This window comes from Petromyzon marinus, unplaced genomic scaffold (genome assembly GCF_048934315.1).
Source record: "Petromyzon marinus isolate PM22_M1 ecotype Great Lakes invasive population unplaced genomic scaffold, UKy_Petmar_22M1.pri1.0 PM_G_Scaffold_44, whole genome shotgun sequence".
NCBI lineage: Eukaryota > Metazoa > Chordata > Hyperoartia > Petromyzontiformes > Petromyzontidae > Petromyzon > Petromyzon marinus.
This window is the reverse complement of record NW_027422996.1, coordinates 35,552-57,232: the sequence shown is the minus strand read 5'-3', so window position 1 is coordinate 57,232 and position 21,681 is coordinate 35,552. Positions and strand designations below refer to the sequence as shown.

At 50.6% G+C, this 21,681-nt stretch overlaps 1 protein-coding gene across 4 annotated transcripts in view; it reads left to right on the top strand.

Annotated features, from left to right (window-relative positions):
- LOC142917259 (hydroxylysine kinase-like) overlaps window positions 1-21,681 on the top strand; it is a 31,663-nt gene that overhangs the window by 2,612 nt on the left and 7,370 nt on the right. Inside the window, exons 2-5 of one of the 4 annotated variants that reach the window (XM_076061879.1) lie at window positions 1,488-1,626; window positions 11,906-12,020; window positions 15,560-15,886; window positions 18,892-19,034. In XM_076061879.1, coding sequence (XP_075917994.1) covers window positions 15,832-15,886; window positions 18,892-19,034 — 198 coding nt within the window. In that variant the 5' untranslated portion in view covers window positions 1,488-1,626; window positions 11,906-12,020; window positions 15,560-15,831. Of the gene's footprint in view, window positions 1-1,458; window positions 1,627-11,905; window positions 12,021-15,559; window positions 15,887-18,891; window positions 19,035-21,681 lie in introns of those variants that run through there. The other 3 variants (XM_076061880.1, XM_076061878.1, XM_076061881.1) reach the window with 3 other exon arrangements.

Here is a 21,681-nt window from a genome sequence, read left to right as displayed (position 1 = left end):
GACCAGTAAAGGCAGCAGGCAGAGATGATCTCCCAAGTGAAATGCTGAGGGAGGGTGGCGTTTGTGCACAGACTGCCCTATATGACATCATAACAACAGTCTGGACCACTGGACGGGTTCCGCAGGATTGGAAGGATTCCCTGGTGGTCCCCCTCTTTAAGAAGGGGGACCGCACAGACTGTAACAACTACAGGGGCATCTCAATCCTCAGTGTGCCGGGAAAGGTCCTGGCAAGGATTATTCAGCATCGCCTTGCCAGGCACGCTGAGGAGAGGCTTGCGGAGCCCCAATGCGGCTTCAGGAAAGGGCGGTCCTGCACAGATGCCATATTTTCTGTCCGTCTGCTACAGCAGAGATGTAGGGAATTCCAACAAGACCTACATTTCTGCTTTATTGACCTGGTCAAGGCCTATGATACCATCAGTAGGCCTGGGCTCTGGGTCGTTCTTCGTGCTTTTGGAGTACCTGACCCTCTGCTCACGATCATTAAGGACCTTCATGATGGTGAGCGGGCCCGGGTAAACTACGTGGCCGGGAGTCAGAGCCATTCCCTGTACACCTTGAGGTGCGACAGGGGCAAGTGCTGTTAAGTGCTGTTAGCGAGTAGCAGCACCTATGAAGGCTACCGGCACTGTGGCACACGAGGGGGCGGGTGGCCAGCACCAGGCCCGGCCGCCTTTGTCTCCCCCAGTGCTAGCGATGTGCACCGCTCTACTACACCGCTACACCGGCTACTTATTTGCGGCTGAGTCGAACTGGGGGAGGCCCAGGACCGGTTCAGATAACGGCCGTCACTGGGTGTGGGTTGAGTCGCGAGCGGGAGACAAACTCCCCAAACACCACCACCACCGAGAGAGAGGGGGGGGGCACAGGGGGGTGAATGAGAGGGGGGCCCCAGGGGGTGAATGAGAGGGGGAACCCAGGGGGTGAATGAGAGGGGGTGGGGACCCCAGGGGGGTGAATGAGAGGGGACCCCAGGGGGGTGAATGAGAGGGGACTCCAAGGGGTGAATGAGAGGGGGTGGGGACCCCAGGGGGGTGAATGAGAGGGGACCCCAGGGGGTGAATGAGAGGGGACCCCAGGGGGGTGAATGAGAGGGGACCCCAGGGGGTGAATGAGAGGGGACCCCAGGGGGTGAATGAGAGGGGACCCCAGGGGGGTGAATGAGAGGGGACCCCAGGGGGTGAATGAGAGGGGACCCCAGGGGGGTGAATGAGAGGGGACCCCAGGGGGTGAATGAGAGGGGACCCCAGGGGGTGAATGAGAGGGGACCCCAGGGGGGTGAATGAGAGGGGGTGGGGACCCAGGGGGGTGAATGAGAGGGGACCCCAGGGGGGTGAATGAGAGGGGACCCTGGGGGGTGAATGAGAGGGGACGCCAGGGGGTGAATGAGACGGGACCCCAGGGGGGTGAATGAGAGGGGCCCCAGAGCGGTGAATGAGAGGGGGGGGGACCCCCGTTACCTGAGACTGTTGCTCTGTGATCAGCGCCACCGCCGCCACCGCCAGCAGCAGCAGCAGCATCACGCGGCGCTCCATCAGCCTCACCCACGGGGTTCTCTCTTCAGTGCCACACTCACTGATGCTGCTGCTCATGGCGACATTAAGCAGGAAGTGACATTATCAGGTGACATTAAGAAGGAAGTGACATCGTCAGGCGACATTAAGAGTAAAGTGACATCATCAGGCGACATTAAAAGGGAAGTGACATTTTCAGGCGACATTAAAAGGGAAGTTACATCATCAGGCGATATTAACAGGGAAGTGACATCAGGCGACATTAAAAGGGAAGTGACATCATCAAGCGACATTAAAAGGGAAGTGACATCATCAGGCGACATTAAGAAGGAAGTGACATCATCAGGCGACATTAACAGGGAAGTGACATCATCAGGCGACATTAAAAGGGAAGTGACATCATCAGGCGACATTAACAGGGAAGTGACATCAGGTGACATTAAAAGAGAAGTGACATCATCAGGCGACATTAAAAGGGAAGTGACATCATCAGGCGATATTAACAGGGAAGTGACATCTTCAACAGGTGACATTAAGAAGGAAGTGACATCATCAGGCGACATTAAGAGTGAAGTGACATCATCAAGCGACATTAAAAGGGAAGTGACATCATCAGGCGACATTAAAAGGGAAGTGACATCATCAGGCGACATTAAGAGGGAAGTGACATCATCAGGTGACATTAAGAAGGAAGTGACATCATCAGGCGACATTAAAAGGGAAGTGACATCATCAGGCGATATTAAGAGGGAAGTGACATCATCAGGTGACATTAAGAGGGAAGTGACATCGTCAGGCGACATTAAGAGGGAAGTGACATCATCAGGCGATATTAACATGTAAGTGACATCATCAGGCGATATTAACATGTAAGTGACTACGAGATTACGAGTTAAATGTTCTTGCTGTGGTTTTCACACCTGACGGTGATTGCTTGTGTTGCGGTCGAAACGTCTTAAGAATTTTATTGTTTTATATTTTTATTATTTTATTGTTTCCCTTCTACGTGGTGACTTTACCGAAAGAACAAATAATATGAATCGCTGCAGTCACGAAATATTTAAATAATTAAATAGAATCACAAGAGATTGTGTTGCGTGCAAAAGAGAGTCGCGTAACCGATCACTCAGAAGTGGGACCTGCGCCTTTAGTGGCACCCCGACGTGAAACGAGCACACGGCACCAACTGTCCCCACCTGAAACGGAACGGGGTTTTACAATCGATGCACGTGCAACTAGTCTAAATGATTGTTGCGCACAGGAGTGCTTCAGGAGAGCATCAGCGAGGTTTTACTGTTCCTCCTCCACTGGAGGGGCGCAGGCTACAGCACAGCGGTTTACCACCAGGCACTCCGTAGTTTGGGTTGTGTGGACACAACATCGCAGGGCTGTGAGACTTCTTGAAGGAGGAGATGTGGCACATCAGCCTGTTGATGTTTTGATTTAAAGCTTTCCTTACTGCAGTAATTCATATTCTTAGCTCTTTCGGTAAAGTCACATTGAAGGGAAACAATAAAATATATATTGTGTTTTATATATATTTTATTGTTTCCCTTCAACGTTACTTTACCGAAAGAGCTAAGAATATGAATTACTGCAGTCACGAAAGCTTTAAATCAAGAGTCCATCTATGTTCTGAAAAGAGGAGGGGGGAGACGAAAAATTAATTTATGCTGTCTGAAAGCCACCGTAAGCGTGAATAATCAATTAAGACTTGAAATGGTTTATCAAATCCTTCCAATGATTGCTAAGCCAGAGTCCATCTTCTCGGTTTAAATTGTCTCTGTGTTTGTATATGTGGATAGCCTCATGAACAAATCTCTCATGGTAGCCAGATGGATTGCAAAGAACCTCTGTCTTGGAGAATTCAATGTCATGTGAGCCTACTGAATTATAACAGTGATCTGCCATGGCCGAGGTGTTGGTCCTACTGTGTTTAAGGTCTGCTTTGTGTTCACGAATGCGGTCCGAGACATGGCGTTTGGTTTCTCCAATGTAACTACTACCACAGAGGCAACTTAGTTTGTAGACACCAGGGTACTGTATGTCGTGATAGCGAACTAATGCGTATAACGCTCCCACATTTATAATGAACTTAGGTGGGTGACCACTTGATTCCCATGTCACAGGGCTATACCTAATACATGAAAACTTGAAATGAAACTTGAAATAACAGACTGTTGAGGCAATTGCTGTTGGCGAGTAGCAGCGTCTATGAAGGCTGGCACAGCACACGAGCAGTGCGTGGCCAACAGCGGGCCCGGCCACCAGAGACCCACAGGGACACACAGAGACCGACAGAGACACACAGAGACCCACAGAGACTCACAGAGACCGACAGAGACACACAGAGACCCAGAGACACCCACAGAGACATACAGAGACCAACAGACACACAGACACTCACAGAGACCCACAGGGACACACAGAGACCCGTAGAGACCCGTAGAGACTCATAGAGACCCATATAGACCCAGAGTGACTGAGACTCGTAGACACCCATAGAGGCTCAGGGACTCACAGAGACCAATAGAGACACCATCACCACAACCATCATCACAACCATGATCATCACCACCATCACAACCACCACCACGATCACACTGCACCAGGTACTCATTTAAAGCTATGCCGACCCATGGAAAGCGGTTTAAATATTCGGCACCGTTATTGGTTGTGAGTGGGGAGGAATTGAACTCTGTTCACTGGGTTCGCAACACAGCGTTGCAAGCCACCACACTGCCGCTCCCCATTAGGACGACGCGCACGGCATTGACAACCTTGATGCTTCCGGTTGCTTGCGATGAAGTGACCGGTTGGCTCAGCCTGCCAAGAGCACCGAGCTGTACCGCTGAGACCATGGGTTTGAAATTCAGGCAACTTGCTTGTGATTTTAAACCAGGTTTCTCAAGCGTATTGCATTTGGCTAAATTCCAGCTGAGAATGAAAATATCAGTTTCACTCTCTTACGTGAAACATTTTTCTCGGTGGCAGGGCGTGTGGGGAGGTGCTGCTCATGACTGTTTGGGGGGGGGGGTAGTGGTGGCGCGTGGCCCCCCAATGATCCGATCAAGATCCCTCATTTCGATCGGATCATTGGGGTTTACAGTGAGGGAAAAAAAGTATTTGATCCCCTGCTGATTTTGTACGTTTGCCCACTGACAAAGAAATATAATTTTAAGAAATATAATTTTAATGGTAGGTTTATTTGAACAGTAAGAGATAGAATAACAACAACAAAATCCAGAAAAATGCATGTCAAAAATGCTATAAGTTGATTTGCATTTTAATGAGGGAAATACGTATTTGACCCCCTCTCAATCAGAAAGATTTCTGGCTCCCAGGTGTCTTTTATACAGGTAACGAGCTGAGATTAGGAGCACACTCTTAAAGGGAGTGCTCCTAATCTCAGCTCGTTACCTGTGTAGTGGGTTCCAGGACACGGAGACGGCAGAATAGAAGCAGCACTATTTATTTAAACCTTAACAAGGGTTACACTATAAGGGGTAGCGGCCCCTCCACCCGTATAACTCAGGAACACACCCCAGGCTCTCTAGCCTAAGCTCTAGGCTCCCAGTTCCTCCTGGTAGGGCTCTAAGGGAGGCTATCAGATCCGGCCCTGGTTAGGCACAGATCTCGGCACCCCGCCGACCAGACCGGCCCTTAGAAGGACTCTGACTCTGGGGCTCTGGGGCTGCACCACTGGCTTGCTGTGCCGGCCCTGAAAAGGGCAGCGGTCACAGAAGTTCCAGGGTCTCACCTAGCTGGCCTTCTTTCTTCACTGGTTGCTTCAGCCTCGGGCCCCACACTCTGCCCCGAGCTCCCTGGCTCCCCGCACATTATACCCACTGGAGCCTTAGCGGACGTTGTTGTAGCCACCAAGGTGTGGGTGAACCACACCTTCCCGTGCCATGTGTTTATTCCCCATAGCACCCCTACATCACCCCCTCCCGTGTAACCCGCAGCCGTCCCGGCTGCAACAATACTCGAACAATAAACACAACAAACCCCCACCCGTGCGTGCCTCATAAGAACGAACACCCCAATAAATAACCCAACCCACCTATACAAAATTACACTATATACACATATACATTGTACCCCCCCATCAACGCAGCAAGAAAACTTAACAGTGAACAACAAGAGTAACAAGAACCATTATTACAACAAGCGGCGCATTTTGGCACGAGTCCGTTTTGCGGGTCCATCGTAGGGGGAGGGTCGGGTCGGCCCGGCAGTGGGCACCGGCTGTGCAGGTGCACCGTCTTCCGTCACCCAGGAAGGGCAAACTCCGTCCCCACCGGGTGGCGCAGGCGCGCTGGAAGCCGTCATTCTTGAGGCGCCTGAAGGTGGAACAGTTAGCGAAGCATCAAGGGCAGGTGACGAAGACGCCGTCCGGGAGTCAGCGGACACATCACATGCTCGGCCCGTGTAATGTGGTGGAGGGACGCGCGGCACCACAAACGGCTTCAGACGCGAGGGGTGTACGTACCAGCGGCGTTTCCCCCACTGGATACGAACGCACTGCGGCCGCATAACCTTCACAATAACCACAGGGCCCCTCCAAGGCCGCAACAATTTCGCCGAGGTCGCCAACGGCACCTGAGGGCAGTGCAGCCAGGCTTGATCGCCTGGTTTCCACGCATGTGTGCGTGATTGGCGCGATCGCAACCTCTCGTTGGCCTTCTGCCGAGAGGAAGAGTTTTGGGCCACTGCCTCCCGCGCCTCGGTCAACCTCAGGATATTAAATTTAACGTGGTCGGCCAATTTAGATTTTCTGCTGGTTTCTGAGACGCGGAGCTGAGTTGCAATTGGTGGGTCAACGTCGCGACCGTACATCAAAAAGAACGGCGAGAAGCCGGTTGCCGCGTGAGGAGCCATTCTATAGGCGGCCAAAACCCCCGGAATGTGAAGGTCCCAATCGGTTTGGGAGTCACACACCTGGTGACACAACATAGATGTAAGCATCCTATGCAGCCGCTCCACCATGCCATCGGTTTGTGGGTGATAGGGGGAAGTGCGAATCTTTTTCGTACCAAGAAACGCACACACCTCGTGCAGAAGGACGCCAGAGAAGTTCTTCCCTTGGTCAGTCAGCAGCCGTTCGGGAGCACCCTTGTCGAGGACATAGCCCTGGACAAAGGCCTCGGCAACGGCTGCTGCTGACTGGTTAGCGAGAGGCCATGCCATAGGCCATCGGGTGAAATATTCCACGCCAACCTGCAGGTACTTGTTACCCCTAGGGGTCGCAGGGATGGGCCCCAATATATCGAGTGTGACGAGTTCGTTAACCCGAGAGACCGTGATAGATTGTAGCGGTGGGCAGGCGCCTTTCGCTGGTGGTTTTCGTTGGGCGCACTGAGTGCATGCACCCAGGAGGTCATCCACATCCCTTGCCATACCCGGCCAGAAGAAATCCAGCTGGAGCACGGCAAGGGTCTTGTGGGTCTCCAGGTGCAAAAGCCGCTCGTGTGCGGTCCAAACGGCCTTACCCCGCAAAGCGGATGGCACCACAAGCCTGTGACGGCAGGCCCTCCCATCCCAATGCATTAGGAGCCCCTGGAGCAGCCCGTACGAATCAATCCCCGCGACCCCCCGCACGGAACCCCCTGCGCGACGACGCAACGCGAGGAGGGATGCGTCCTCCATCTGGAGGCGCCCCCATTCCGCAATGGACAACCCCAGCAAGGAGTCCGCACCTCCCTCCCCGACAGGACCCTCAGGCAAGGGGTCCTCAGTGGCAGCAGCGAGAACCGGGATATCTAAGGGGGAGCTATCCTCTTGCGGCTTACAACGCCCCGATCCCCTGAGACAAGCGCAATCTGAGGCGGGCGGCAGGCGAGACAGCGCATCCGCATTAGTGTGCCGAGCACCCTTCCGATATGTGGTCGTGAAATCATAATCCTGAAGGATTTCGAGCCATCGGGACAATTGCCCCGAAGGCTGCGTCACCCGCAAGGCATATTGTAATGCCGCATGGTCCGTACGGACAGTGAAATGCCGACCGTACAGGTATGGGCGATACTGTTGCATAAAAAATACAATAGCCAAGAGTTCCCGACGCGTGACGCAGTATCTCTGTTCCACCGGAGACAAAACCCTACTGCCATAAGCCACGACGCGTTCCACACTACAGATCACCTGTGAGAGCACACCCCCAATGCCCGTATTGCTGGCGTCTGTATCGAGCAGGAAGGGTTCCGAAAAATCGGGGTAGCTCAATGGAGGGGCCCGCACGAGAGCGTCGCGAAGGGAACAAAAAGCGACCTCCTCCTCCTGGCCCCAGTGAAATTTCACTCCCTTCGCCGTCAGAGCGTGTAAGGGCTTAGCAATGGTCGCAAAATCCGCGACGAACCGCCGGTAATAAGACGCAAATTCAATGAAACTCCTGACCTCAGCCACCGAGGTGGGGGTTGGCCAGGAGCTGACACACTGCGTCTTTGCGGGATCGGTGGATATGCCCGAGCGGCTGACGATGTGCCCCAAATAGCGTACGGATTCCCGTAGCAGGTGGCACTTTTGTGGCTTAAATTTCAAATTCGCAGCACGCATTTTGAGGAACACGGCGCGCAAGCGCAAAAGGTGTTCGTCAAATGTCTTGTTGAACACGATGACGTCATCCAGATAGATCAAACAGACGTTCCACTGTAAGCCAGCCAAAACCAGTTCCATAAGGCGCTGAAATGTCCCCGGAGCGGAGTGTAATCCCATAGGTAACCAGTTAAATTGGAATAGGCCATGTGGTGTGCGAAACGCAGTCTTTGGCTTGGACTCATCATCCAATGGGAGTTGCCAGAATCCGGATAACAAGTCCAACGTAGAAAAAAAACGTGCGCCAGCCAGAGCATCCAGAGATTCGTCCATCCGGGGAAGTGGATACGCGTCGGCCACGGAGATCTTATTAAGACGGCGAAAATCCACACAGAATCACAAGGACCCATCGCGCTTTTTGACAAGCACTATGGGTGCTCCCCATGGACTGGTGGAAGGGGCTATAATGTCTGCAGCCAGCATGTCATCCACTGCCGATTTGACATGATCTTTTTCGGCCGGACTTAACCGAAAAGGATTCTGGCGTACCGGGGCATTGTCACCCGTGTCAATGTGGTGATGCAACAATTTCGTGCACCCAATGTCATATTTGTGTTTACTAAAGACATCGGAAAATTCCGTCAGAAGGGTGCGTAGGCCGGCACGCTGGGAGTCGGACAGATCACTTGTGCCCGAACATAGTGCGTCCATCCAACTATCGTCCCCCTCAGAATGCGGTTGAGCCAGAGGATCGGTCCCCACATTACCCATAACCGTGTCTACCACGGGGACCGGCGTCGCGTGCGTGAGCACAGTTCCCTGAGGAACGACGGCCGTCTGTACGCCAACGTTAAGGACGAGGATAAACGGGTCATCGCTCCCCTTAACGAGCGTTTAAGCGGCCACCAGATCCAGCCCGTTTTCCCCAGCCCTCGAGGGCCCTAATAGAATTCCCTGGTCCAGAACACCAGGCACGAAAGGCCGACGCAAGCGAAGGGGCACGAGCATTTGCGCCCCGGGAGGTACACGCACCGTCCGAGTGACGAACGCTTGTATCGACGCGCACGCTGCCCTTGAGGTGACAGGGGAAGGCAGGAATGTTACCCGTTGGCCCGAGGGAAGCTCGATGCAACCCTGATCAATTAGAATTTTAATCGGCATTTTGCCCAAAAAGTCCGTCCCCAACAAGCACGGAACCGCCAGCGAGGACGAGACTAATATCGGCCCGGAGAGTTTGATATCGCCAATGCAAATTTGTGCTCGAATTTGGCCTATGATACCCAGCGAACCCCCGTTCGCTGCGTAACACGGAACGGTGACTGGGAGCAAGGGGCGGCTTTGAACGGGAAGAATATTATAAATCAAGTCTGACACAATGGTCGCCGAAGCTCCCGTATCGACGAGGATACGCACCTCGACCCCGTCAATGCGACCCGCGACCACGGACGAGCCTGCCAATGCAGCAACAATGCGGTAGGCCAATTCCGTCCACTGCCCTGGCCCGAGCACCCTCTCGACCCCGCCGCCACCCAACTAACCAATGGGCGTACCCCGAGGCCCGTACACCGAAACGCGCGAGGTGGGGACAGGTGTGTGCACAGGCTGAGCATGTGGGGTGCCGCGACTTGCCGGGTTGCGATGCGGAGGCCTGTAGGCTGGAGCGCCGTCCGACCGTCCCGGCTGTCGTTGACGAGGCGCCTGGCATTCCGCAGCCACGTGGCCCTTGCGGCCACAGTTGTAGCACGTGATGAGCACCTTGGGGTGCTCCTGGCGATCCAGTGTTGTCCCAGCCGGCCTCCCTCCGGATCTCCACTCCACCGGGCGACCCGCCGCGAAGACCTCCTCGGAGGGGGGGATGGTCGGCGTCCCAGCGCACACCGCAGCTGCGCCCTTGGGGACGAGAGGTCATCGACGCTGCGCTATCAGGTGCGCGTGGATGTGTCTTGCTGCCCGCAAGTAGCACATGTCCGCGTCGTCCTCTGCGACGATGACGATCTGTAGCTCCTGGGCCAACGCCAGGAGCGTCTCCGTCACCATCGCGTCCACCCCTTCGCCGTCCATCCGCGGGAAAGCCGCTTTTGCGAGGGCCAGGAGAGCCGTGCGATACGCCAGCGGTGGCTCCTTTTGGCCCCTGCACCGCTCGTGGAAGAGTTTGCGGCAGTCCGACGATGGCCCGTAGGCTATGGTGAGGACCTGGAGCGCCGACTGTAGCGTAGATCGCGTTGATCTGGGAGCTGTGATGAGCGTAGCAAGGGCGTCATCGTCCAGCATGGCCGGTAGCGCACTCAACGTCTCGTTGTCCATCCAGCCGGCCATCTCTTGATGAGCGAGAAAGCGGCGTTGAAAGGCCCCCCCAGTCGCCGCCGTCTGAAACGAACTCCTTCAACACCGGCAGGCGTTGTTGAAATGATGGCTTCGTCTCTGAGAGGTGCCGCGCGCCATCTCCGGCCTCCCCGCCGGTGTTGGAGGGGCTGGGGACACCCATCGGCGGTCGCGCAGGTGATGACGATGCGCCCGCCTTTTGGTCCTGACAGCGGGCGTCCGTTGGTGATGACGTCACCACCGCTGATTGGCCCACAGCGTCCACGTCGAGCTGCGACCCTCCAATCGCCGTGGCGGACACTGTCATGGCGGAAAATCCGAAATCTGGTGGCTGTGTTTCGGCGGGAATGGCCGTTGAACGGCGTTCGTCTCTCTGCCGCCTTTGCGCCCGCAGCTCCGCGCGGTTGATTTCCTCCAGCGTGGAAGCCGCGGCATACAGCAGCTCAGCCAGTCGAGAGTGAGCTGCCTGCAACCCGTCCTCCATCGGCGGCCACTCCTCCAGCGGCGGCTGCTGTTGGGGCGTCTGGGGCATCCCAGGATCGTCGGCCGCGGCCTCTGGCGCAATCCCAGGCGAGCCGTCCTCCTCCTGGGGTGCCTGTGATCGGTTTGTACTCCTTGTGTTCATTTTAAGACTACTTCTGACACCAGTTGTAGTGGATTCCAGGACACGGCAGAATAGAAGCAGCACTATTTATTTAAACCTTAACAAGGGTTACACTAGAAGGGGTAGCGGCCCCTCCACCCGTATAACTCAGGAACACACCCCAGGCTCTCTAGCCTAAGCTCTAGGCTCCCAGTTCCTTCTGGTAGGGCTCTAAGGGAGGCTATCAGATCCGGCCCTGGTTAGGCACAGATCTCGGCACCCCGCCGACCAGACCGGCCCTTAGAAGGACTCTGACTCTGGGGCTCTGGGGCTGCACCACTGGCTTGCTGTGCCGGCCCTGAAAAGGGCAGCGGTCACAGGAGTTCCAGGGTCTCACCTAGCTGGCCTTCTTTCTTCACTGGTTGCTTCAGCCTCGGGCCCCACACTCTGCCCCGAGCTCCCTGGCTCCCCGCACTTTATACCCACTGGAGCCTTAGCGGACGTTGTTGTAGCCACCAAGGTGTGGGTGAACCACACCTTCCCGTGCCATGTGTTTATTCCCCATAGCACCCCTACACCTGTATAAAAGACACCTGTCCACAGAAGCAATCAATCAATCAGATCCCAAACTCCCCACCAGTCAACGCCCTACCTGGTTGATTGACGTTGAGAGACCACGCCCACACACGTGATCGTCTAACGTGGTTGATTCCCACGTCTACACAGTCGGAATCGATTAATGAAGGTTCATTTTAGACCACTGTTGATTCCCATGTTATCCCAATACAAATCGATTTTTTTTAGCCTAAGCCACAATTAATCGATTCCAATGTTATCCCAAAGGAAATCGACTCATACATCCGTAACTCTACTATAATCGATTCCTAATGTTATCCCATTAGGAATCGGCACGAGTATAGTTAATCGAAATTTAAATCGATTTTCTCTGCAGGTGACTTGGCGTGGAGTGAATGGGGATGCGGAACTCTTCGTCCTGCACCTCGTCACGTGGTGAAGCAGCCTCGTCACGTGGTGCAGCAGCCTCGTCACGTGGTGCAGCAGCCACGGTGAGCCGAGCCGATCGACATCGGGTGCCAGGTTGTGGTGGACGTGGGGAGCGGTGGTGCAGTGGTTAGCGCACTGTGTGTGTGTGGGGAGCGGTGGTGCAGTGGTTAGCGCACTGTGTGTGTGTGGAGCGGTGGTGCAGTGGTTAACGCACTGTGTGTGTAGTGGAGAGCGGTGGTGCAGTGGTTAGCGCACTGTGTGTGTAGTGGGGAGCGGTGGTGCAGTGGTTAGCGCACTGTGTGTGTGTGGGGAGCGGTGGTGCAGTGGTTGGCGCACTGTGTGTGTGTGGGGAGCGGTGGTGCAGTGGTTAGCGCACCGTGTGTGTGTGGGGAGCGGTGGTGCAGTGGTTAGCGCACTGTGTGTGTAGTGGGGAGCGGTGGTGCAGTGGTTAGCGCACTGTGTGTGTGTGGGGAGCGGTGGTGCAGTGGTTAGCGCACTGTGTGTGTGTGGGGAGCGGTGGTGCAGTGGTTAACGCACTGTGTGTGTGTGGGGAGCGGTGGTGCAGTGGTTAGCACACTGTGTGTATGTGGGGAGCGGTGGTGCAGTGTTTAGCGCACCGTGTGTGTGGGGAGCGGTGGTACAGTGGTTAGCGCACTTTGTGAGTGAGTGTGGGGAGCGGTGGTGCAGTGGTTAGCACACTGCGTGTGTGTGGGGAGCGGTGGTGCAGTGGTTAGCACACTGTGTGTGTGTGGAGCGGTGGTGCAGTGGTTAGCGCACTGCGTGTGTGTGGGGTGCGGTGGTGCAGTGGTTAGTGCACTGTGTGAGTGAGTGTGGGGAGCGGTGGTGCAGTGGTTAGCACACTGTGTGTGTGTGGGGAGCGGTGGTGCAGTGGTTAGCTCACTGTGTGAGTGTGTGTTGAGTTTGTGTGCGTTGGGGTGGTAGCTGTGAACACAGTGGGGACTGTGGTTAGTAGTGAGTAGTACATTATTATACAGCAGTGCCTTAAACTTGTTATTAGATTCAAGTATAACGTTGCAATGACTATTGTTTGCTAAACATAACTTAACATTTTTAATGACTGAGTTGAGTTTATGCGTGCGCTGGGGTGGTAGCTGTGAACACAGTGGGGACTGTCTGTGTACTCAGTAGTGAGTAGTTCATTATTATACAGCAGTGCATCTCATACACACACACACATCTCATACACACACACATCTCATACACACACACATCTCATACACACACACGCATCTCATACACACACACACATCTCATACACACACACACACATCTCATACACACATGCATCTCATACACACACACACATCTCATACACACACACGCATCTCATACACACACACACTCGCATGCATCTCATACACACACACAAAGACAAAGACCCCCGTATAGCCTCAACAGACTCGGGGCAATGGCTGGGAGCCAACACCTATGAAGGCCGGCCCAGCACACGATGGGGTGGGTGGCCAAACACCACGCCCGGCCGCATTTGTCTCCCAAGTGGCGATGTTCACACCCTGCACCAAGTACTCATTTAAGGCTGAGTTGACTTCAAAGACGGAAACAGGAATACTTCTTCACAATTATGGCAAATCGCCTGATGAAGCTGGTTGTAATAATCAGTGAAACGTCATACTCTAATGGTAAATGTTCTGGGTTTACTATCCAATACACCAGTGTGCTGAAGCAGTAACTAATTGGCACGTTTTGTTTACGTGAAATATGCTCTGACTTTAACATAGCTATTTCTGTGACCAGTTACAAGCTAATCACTCAGCTATTTCAATGCTAAATTCTATGCTAATTCCTTTGTCAAGGGGTACCTCTGCAGATGTGTATACTTTAACTTAGCTATTTCAATGAGCCATTTCAATGCTAAATTATATGCGAATTCCTTTGTCAAGGCGCTTTGTGTTTTTCTTCTCACACAGCTTAAAGGTCGTGATCTAAGCGTGGCTTCTCTCACTCCAGCGCTGTCCTCCAGACAGTCTCGTCCCTTCACCTGATGAAGGCCGCTTGTGTTGTGGCCGAAACGTCGTGATTTTTTGTTATTTTATTTTCACCTACGTGACTTTACCCAATAGAACCAAAGAGTATATTTTATACTTTTTGCATTGTTTACAGTCTGGAAGCTACCCACATGGGAAATTTAAAGTTGTTGCATGTCGGGAAGTATGCTAAACATTTCGAACAGACACACATAATCACAAATTTCCCTTTTATATATACAGACGAAGGGGTGGGTGACAGCACCACGCCCGGCCGCCTTTGTGTCCCCAGTGGCGATGTTCACACACCACAGCAATTACTCGTTTTAGGCTGAGTCGATCTAGGGGAGGCCCAGGAGCGGTTGAAATAATCGTCACCGGTGGTGGCAGTGAGCGGGAATTGAACTCGGGTTGCCGGGTTCGTAGCGCAGTGCGCTAACCACTACACTAATTCGTTACGCTTCCACATGCGTGGATCACGTGACAGATTTGACGTCACAGCTCACTTGCCGTGCAAAAAAATGCATTATTGAGCTCCCCCCCCCCCTCCTCCCCCCAGAAAAAACACAAAAGTGTATTTTAATATTTTTTGCGTGGTGTACAGTCTGGAAAGTACCCACATGGCAAATTTCAAGTTTGTTGCATGTCGGGAAGTACGCTAAACATTTTTAACAGACACACATAATCACAACTTTGCCTTTTACATATGTATGGAGATAATTTCGGCCAGGGCTGCCCTGTGTCAGCGACTCTGAAAAACCTGCTGACACCCGGCACACCACGTCCCGTGTGTACCTTTCGCTATCGCCGTGGCTACCGGGGCTGTGCTGCCCACTCCACTTCGCACCAGCGACCCGGAAAATATTCAGTGACAGATTAAGCCCTGATTATTATTCACACAATTACACATCCAGTGGAATTTGAACACGTGATTTTGTGCTTACGGGACAAGGTGTTTACTCGGTGGGCCATAGCTGCAGCTCCCCAATGCTGCATAAACCCATGGTTCTTGTTATAATTCCAGTTACAGTAATGCTACTTTATCAGGCACTGGCTGTATTTCCACTGAAATACACAAGGAGAATTCTCTGTTATTACGAATCTTATATCTGACATGTTTAAGTGGTGCTTTTCTGTTCGGTGAAATGTGTTGCTATTAAATGTGATGCGAGCAAAGAGACGTGTTTATTGATCGCTGATCGATCGATTGACTTCATGGCCAAGCGGTAGCGCGTTGCAGATGTTTGTGGTACGAGTCCCACGACCGCCCCGGTTAACGCTGTGGGTGTATGAACTGTAAATATTGCGCACTGTCTGCTTCACAGTCGGATGCTAAAGATCTCGGAGATGTAATTTAAATAAGTAGTATGCCACGTGTGTCGGCACAACTCTGTAAATGCGACAACTACTGTGGGCTGTCCGTGAAGCGTAGCGCCTCCAGGGTGTAGCCTCGTGTGTACTCTGAGCTTGTTTCGCACCGTACGTAGCCAACCGTGCTCATCGGAGGCGCCTTGCGCTGCACGAATGGAGCGAACGCCAACGTGCACTCGCAAAACCCAAAAGCTTTTTGATTGCCCTCGTTTTGTCCGTTGAAGACGATGCAAGCCGCGCCGCAGGACGATGGCCGCGAGCACGAGAAGCCGTGCCTCAGCGAGTCCCGCGCGGCGGAGCTGGTGGAGCGCCTCTACGGGGTGAGCGTGGCGGGGGTGAGCCCGCTGGCGAGCTACGTCGACCAGAACTACCGCGTGCTGGCGCGCGACGGTCGCCAGTTCGTGCTCAAGGTCACCAACACGTGGGACAGCCAGCGGCCGCAGATGCTCGAGGTGCAGATGGCTATGATGAGGTTCCTGCGGGAGAGGGGCTTCCCATGCAGGAGGTGGTGGACAACATCAGCGGGAAGATCATGTCGCTCGAGAGCATCGGTGAGCTGCGCCTGCGTGGGTCCCGGGAGCAGAGACATTGGAGAAGAGATGTACATAATACTAAATCTTGTTCTACTTGATGTGCGTCTCCATCTCCCTTTGTCTCCCCCTACATGCTAAGGCCTCGGCACAGAGACCCTATCTCTCTGTGCTCCGTACGTTGTGTCTCTCTTTGTGTCTCTGTGTGAACTCCCTTCTACTTAGGTGTCTGTATATATATCTGCGGTTCTATGTTTCCTCTCTCTCTCTTAAATTTAGCTCTTCTATGCCTGATGATGATTGCTTGCGTTGCAATCGAAACGTCGTATGCTATTATGTAATTTTATTATTATTTCTTATTTCTACGTGACTTTACTGAAAAAAACCAAAGAGTCATTCCTGCAGTCACGAAAGTGACAAATCAAGTTTAATAGATGTACAGTGCAGTACAATTGATTTTGCTGCAACTGAACTCTGGCCCCCACAACATAGCACCACGCAGCAGCCTGTGATGCCTGTTTAATGCACGATTGTCACCCATAGAAGCCCTAATCCAGGCTCAACCTGCTTAGCTTTCAGATCTTATGATAGGGCACATTCCAGGTGATTTAGTCATAGGCTGATAGTAATCATACGAACACAGCATTGGTTTATACTTGCAAAGACAACGATCAATATCCGAGCATGAGGCGGTGGTATAATACTGGGTCGCACTCCACTGACGATAAGTGATGTAAAAGGATCATACTTTTTAGTTTTTGTGAGGTTGGTGGATGTAACGCACTGCTTGTTGGTACTGGCCCAAGGTCCACATTGTGATATTTTGTAAATTCTTCATATATATTAAAAAAACAATGTTTGGTGTGTGGGATGAAACTGGAATGACTGCTCACAGCAAAGCCACACGGACGAGACGATAACATCTGTGGTGAGAGATCAGAAGCACACTTGCTGTTTTCTCATCTACTGACCTGCAGGTTGGTAGATATAATGTTTGTACAGTTCACCGACGCCGCCATTCGCCAACTGCACAGTGTGTTCCACCTCCCCACACCTCCGATGAGCACGGTTGGCTACGTACGTATGGTGCGAAAGAATTTCAACATACTTACAAAACCTAAATCGTAATTTTTGTTTCTGCTTATCTTCCCACGAGACCCTGAGAAGCAAACGTCAAACTCTTTGCATCGAGTTCCGGATTGGCTGACAAGGGGAACACGTCAAACCAAAACCATGTATTACATGAACAAGCATAGACGGGAAAGATATGTCACAAGCGATATATTGTAGAGATATGAGAGAGATTTATTCATGATAAAGGTTTTTGGGTGAGATCGCGTTATTTATAAATGTGTCATAACCCTCCACCACCCGACATAGCCAAACAGTAAAAAAATGTGTCACGTTGACAACAGACAAAATAGTTCACTACTTTAGCCCACCGGTGTGATGAGTGAATCCACAACATTTACAATATTTGAATACGACGTTTCGCTGGTAATTACATCCAGCATCATCAGGCAATTCGCCAGAATGGTGAAGCCCTCACTTGCTCCTGGTCTTAAATAGAGCAGCAGGGTCATGTCATCATTTAACTCATTCAGAGAGAGATTTAATCAGAAATATGATATTTATATGGAAGAGATAGGAGAAAGATCTATCCGCAAGAGGAGAGATTTAGAGAAATGCAAACATGTCGATACAGAGCTTATCTCTCCCCCACACCCACTTCGACCTGCATCGCATCACTTCTATTAATATTATTATTATTGTAATCATCATCGTTACACTTGTTTTCACAGCAGAGCCTCACTGAATATCGGGAGGGTCTTGTCAAACTTTTCAGTTGGGGGGCGGGCGTGGGGGCGACGGTTGTCGTGTGTAATTTCAAGTGAGTATTGCTGACTGAGACATGTACTTAATTAGTTCCTGTAAGGCGTGGCGGGATAGTTGTCCTGTAGACCAGAATGAATTAATTTTGGTGGTTCGGGCTTGGCCCACGGGCTGTAGTTGGGACAACACTGGGCTGCTAAACATTTGTAAAGCAAAGTGCTTCATAGCTCATCAGATTCCTCCAGTAAAAGTACATATTCTGATTATAATGCCTGGGCTAGCAGCGCTCCTTTAAACCCAGGCTCGGGGTTCATCGCGTGAGCTGACATCACCGCCCAACGCCGTGTTTGGAATGCGAAGGATCACGGAAAGCCGCTGACCCTTATATTTACGTGATGGAACGAGCGATAAAAGTCGCCTCCTGATGCAGATGGGCCCCCATTCACCCTGCTCCTAAGTAATTTGCTCAAGCTGAACCCAGGGAATTCAGCTAGACTCGTGTGCTGACGTATCCATTCTGGCCCGAACCTGGGCGAATTGCCCGCGGTTCCGGTCAGCGTGCGCTAAGGCACGAGGGTTGCATGCCACGTTGCAACTTTGGCCGATGCCTTACGCATGGGTGTGGCGAGGTATTATTCCTCTCAAATGCTTTATTTAGCTATAGCGGTTTAGACAACAAGGCCATATAGGAATGCGAATTTCGGAATGCGTTCGTGTTATTAATTTCTGCGTTAATAGTACCGTGAAAGAAAGTCATGAGAAAAAAATCACTCCAATTTACTATTTTTTTTGGGGGGGGGGGGGGGAACAGAAATACTCGTTTCAAGTTGCTTGAGAGATTGGCGTTTTAAAGACTACACGAATTTTATGTGCGTTATATATCGGACTTGGCACGTTCATTATTGTTATTAACCATTTAATGCTGAGCAGCAAATTGTCGCTTAATTTCCTAAAAAAAGAATAGTAGCCTTGGCTATCAGTTGAGCAATTCATTAGAGACCCTGTGTAGTATAGCACGTGGGTAATGAACACAGGGCGCAAAGTGGTGAGTTGACACTTTGGCCAGACCTTGGAGGTTCCGATATCAGCTTCCGAACAGCTTTTTATGTTCCAGCAAAAGGAAGCGACGGTGAGATTTCACTAACCGTGGTGACCTCTTGACCTCGGTGGCGACTCCTGCTGTGAATTCTCAGACTGCGGCGAAGGAGAGAAGGAGTTCAACGTGCGGCTGCTCACGAACCTGCCCGGCGTGCTGCTGTCCAGGGTGCTGGTGGATGGCAGCCTGTACTACCAGGTGGGCAAGCTGGCAGCGAGCATCCACCAAGCCCTGCAGCAGGTACGAGCGCACGAGCGCCTCTTGACAGGTGACGTGAGACTGCAGGGATTCATATTCTTGTTGCTTTCGGTAAAGTCACCACGTAGAGGGGGAAACAATAAAATAATAAAAAATATAAAACAATAAAATTCTCACGACGTTTCGACTGCAACACAAGCAATCGTCATCAGGTGTGAAAACCACAACAAGGAAATTTGAAAAAAAAAATTATTGCTGTGGTTTTCACGCCTGATGATGATTGCTTGTGTTGCAGTCGAAACGTGAAAATTCTATTGTTTATATTTGTTTTATTTTATTGTTTCCCTTCTACGTGACTTTACCGAAAGAAACAAGAATATGAGAATATTCGCCAAAGTAAAAAGCCAAAAAAGAAATAACTCGCAAATTACTTCATTGGGAAATGCGGAGCGATAGTTTCCCCAACCCCTTACTGCGACAATCTTAAAAAAAAACTCTTGAGTTTCGGCGAGCCTTTTCTCTCGGTAAGCAAGTGTAATGTGACGTAACGAGCCCACTTGCTCGGAACGTACGCAGCTGTTCATAATTAGCAACGTGAGAGTCCTTCCAAGTGATCGAATGACTGGTTTTCAAGCGGCGTATTTTTGGTTTAACATGTAGGCTTTCGAGACCAATATTATTCATAATAAAGGTTTTTGGGTTAGATCGCGTTTATTTATAAATGTGTCGTAACCCTCCACTACCCGACACGGCCAATCAGCAAAAAAAGTGTCACGTTGACAAAAAGACAAATAATTCACTACTTTAGCCCACCGGTGTGTTGAAGAGTGAATCCACATTTACAGTTTGAGTACGACGTTTCACTGGTAATTACATCCAGCATCATCGGGCAATTCTCCAGAATGGTAAAGCCCTCGCTTGCTCCCGGTTTTATATAGAGCAGCAGGGTGACGTCATCACTTAACTCATATCAGCTTCAGTGATTAGAGGCGGAGGGGGGGGTATTGTAATTATATAATCGATTAGTAATCAGTCATTGGTTATGATTAGTAATGAGTTGTAGATTAGTAATTCTTTCCATCAAAATGTAATGTGTATTAATTAATAATATGCTTCCAGGCCGCACTAAGCCTGTAGCTGTCAGAGCGATTAAAGTTATTCTTGTTCCTCTCAATTTCAATGGATTCTCAAATTAGTCTTTGCCAGTAATAATTAGTTTTACACACCACTGCAACGTTGTCAAAGTCAATTCAGTGTCCTTGTTGACAAGCATGTTCTGCCACTGCCGACAGTTGTGTTTGAGATAATTTAATATTTCTCTGATGTTCTTTTAGTCTTACGCTGATGTTACGTCCCGTCTGTCCAATGTAGCAGCTGCCACATAAACAATGAATCCGATATACACCTTCTGTTGATAATTTAGGTAATGCGTCTTTAGTCCCAGATGCTAGTTTTTTTTTATTTTGTGTACTGTACCAAATCTTGCTTTTGCAAAACACGGGCTAATTTGTCAGTTACTCCCGAGATATATGGATTTTTTATTGTTTTAACAATCTGGTCGCTTTCAGCAGTATTGCTTTGCAATCGTGATTTGGCATTCAGTGCTCTGTTAATTTGAGCATTATTGTAGCCATTCTGTCATAGTGCGTCTTTAACGTGGTTAACCTCTCTCACTAGACTCTCACCATCTGACACTGTTTTAGCCCGATGTATGAGCGTCTTGATAAGAGAGGATTTCTGAGCTGGATGATGATGTGATTCTGCATTCAGATAGGTATCAGTGTGCGTTTGCTTTCTGTAAACGCTGTGTGTTATTTTACCGTTTAGGCCATGTCCAAGCAAAATATCTAGGAATGGGAGTGTGTTATTCACCTCCATTTCCATGGTGAATTGGATGGCCGGGTTTTGTGCATTGAGATGATTTAGAAAATCATTCAGTGTATCTTTAGCATGTGGCCAGACAACCAAAGTGTCACCCACATATCTAAACCAAAAGGATGGTTTTAATGTGCTCGAGGCAAGTGCTCTTATTTCAAAGTTTTCCATGTACAAATTTGCTGTAGCAGGGGATAAAGAAGAACCCATTGCTGCTCATTCCTTTTGTTTAAAGAAATTCCCTCTCCATAAGAAGTAAGTGTTATTTAAACAATGGCCAGCAAGTTTCGGAATATCTTTTGGTAAACCGGTATTCTTTACTAGTGTATCAAGTAATTTAAGCGATTCGTCCACTGGAACCTTAGTGAATAGAGAAATCACATCAAAACTTACCAGAATATCATCAGGAGTAAGTTTAATATCTTTAAGCACATTCACAAGATGTTCTGAATTTATTTTTTTATGAATGAAGATGTCCTACCGATGTAGGGCTGTATTTGTTGGGTTATATATTTTGCTAATTGATATGTGGCAGAGCCAATTGTACTGACTATGGGTCGTAATGGGATGCCGATTTTATGAATCTTTGGTAGCCCATAGATTCTAGGTGGTTTTGAGGCCCTTGGCTTAATTTGGTATTGCTCATTTTTAGGGATTAATGAATTTGCAATTATTGCAGTGGTCTTACGTTCTAAAGTATTAGTTGGATCTCGTTTAATTTTAATGTAGGTACTTTCCTCTAGTAAATTTCTAATTTTATTATCATAATCGGCTCGTGACATCACTACAGTAGTGCGGCCTTTATCAGCTGCTA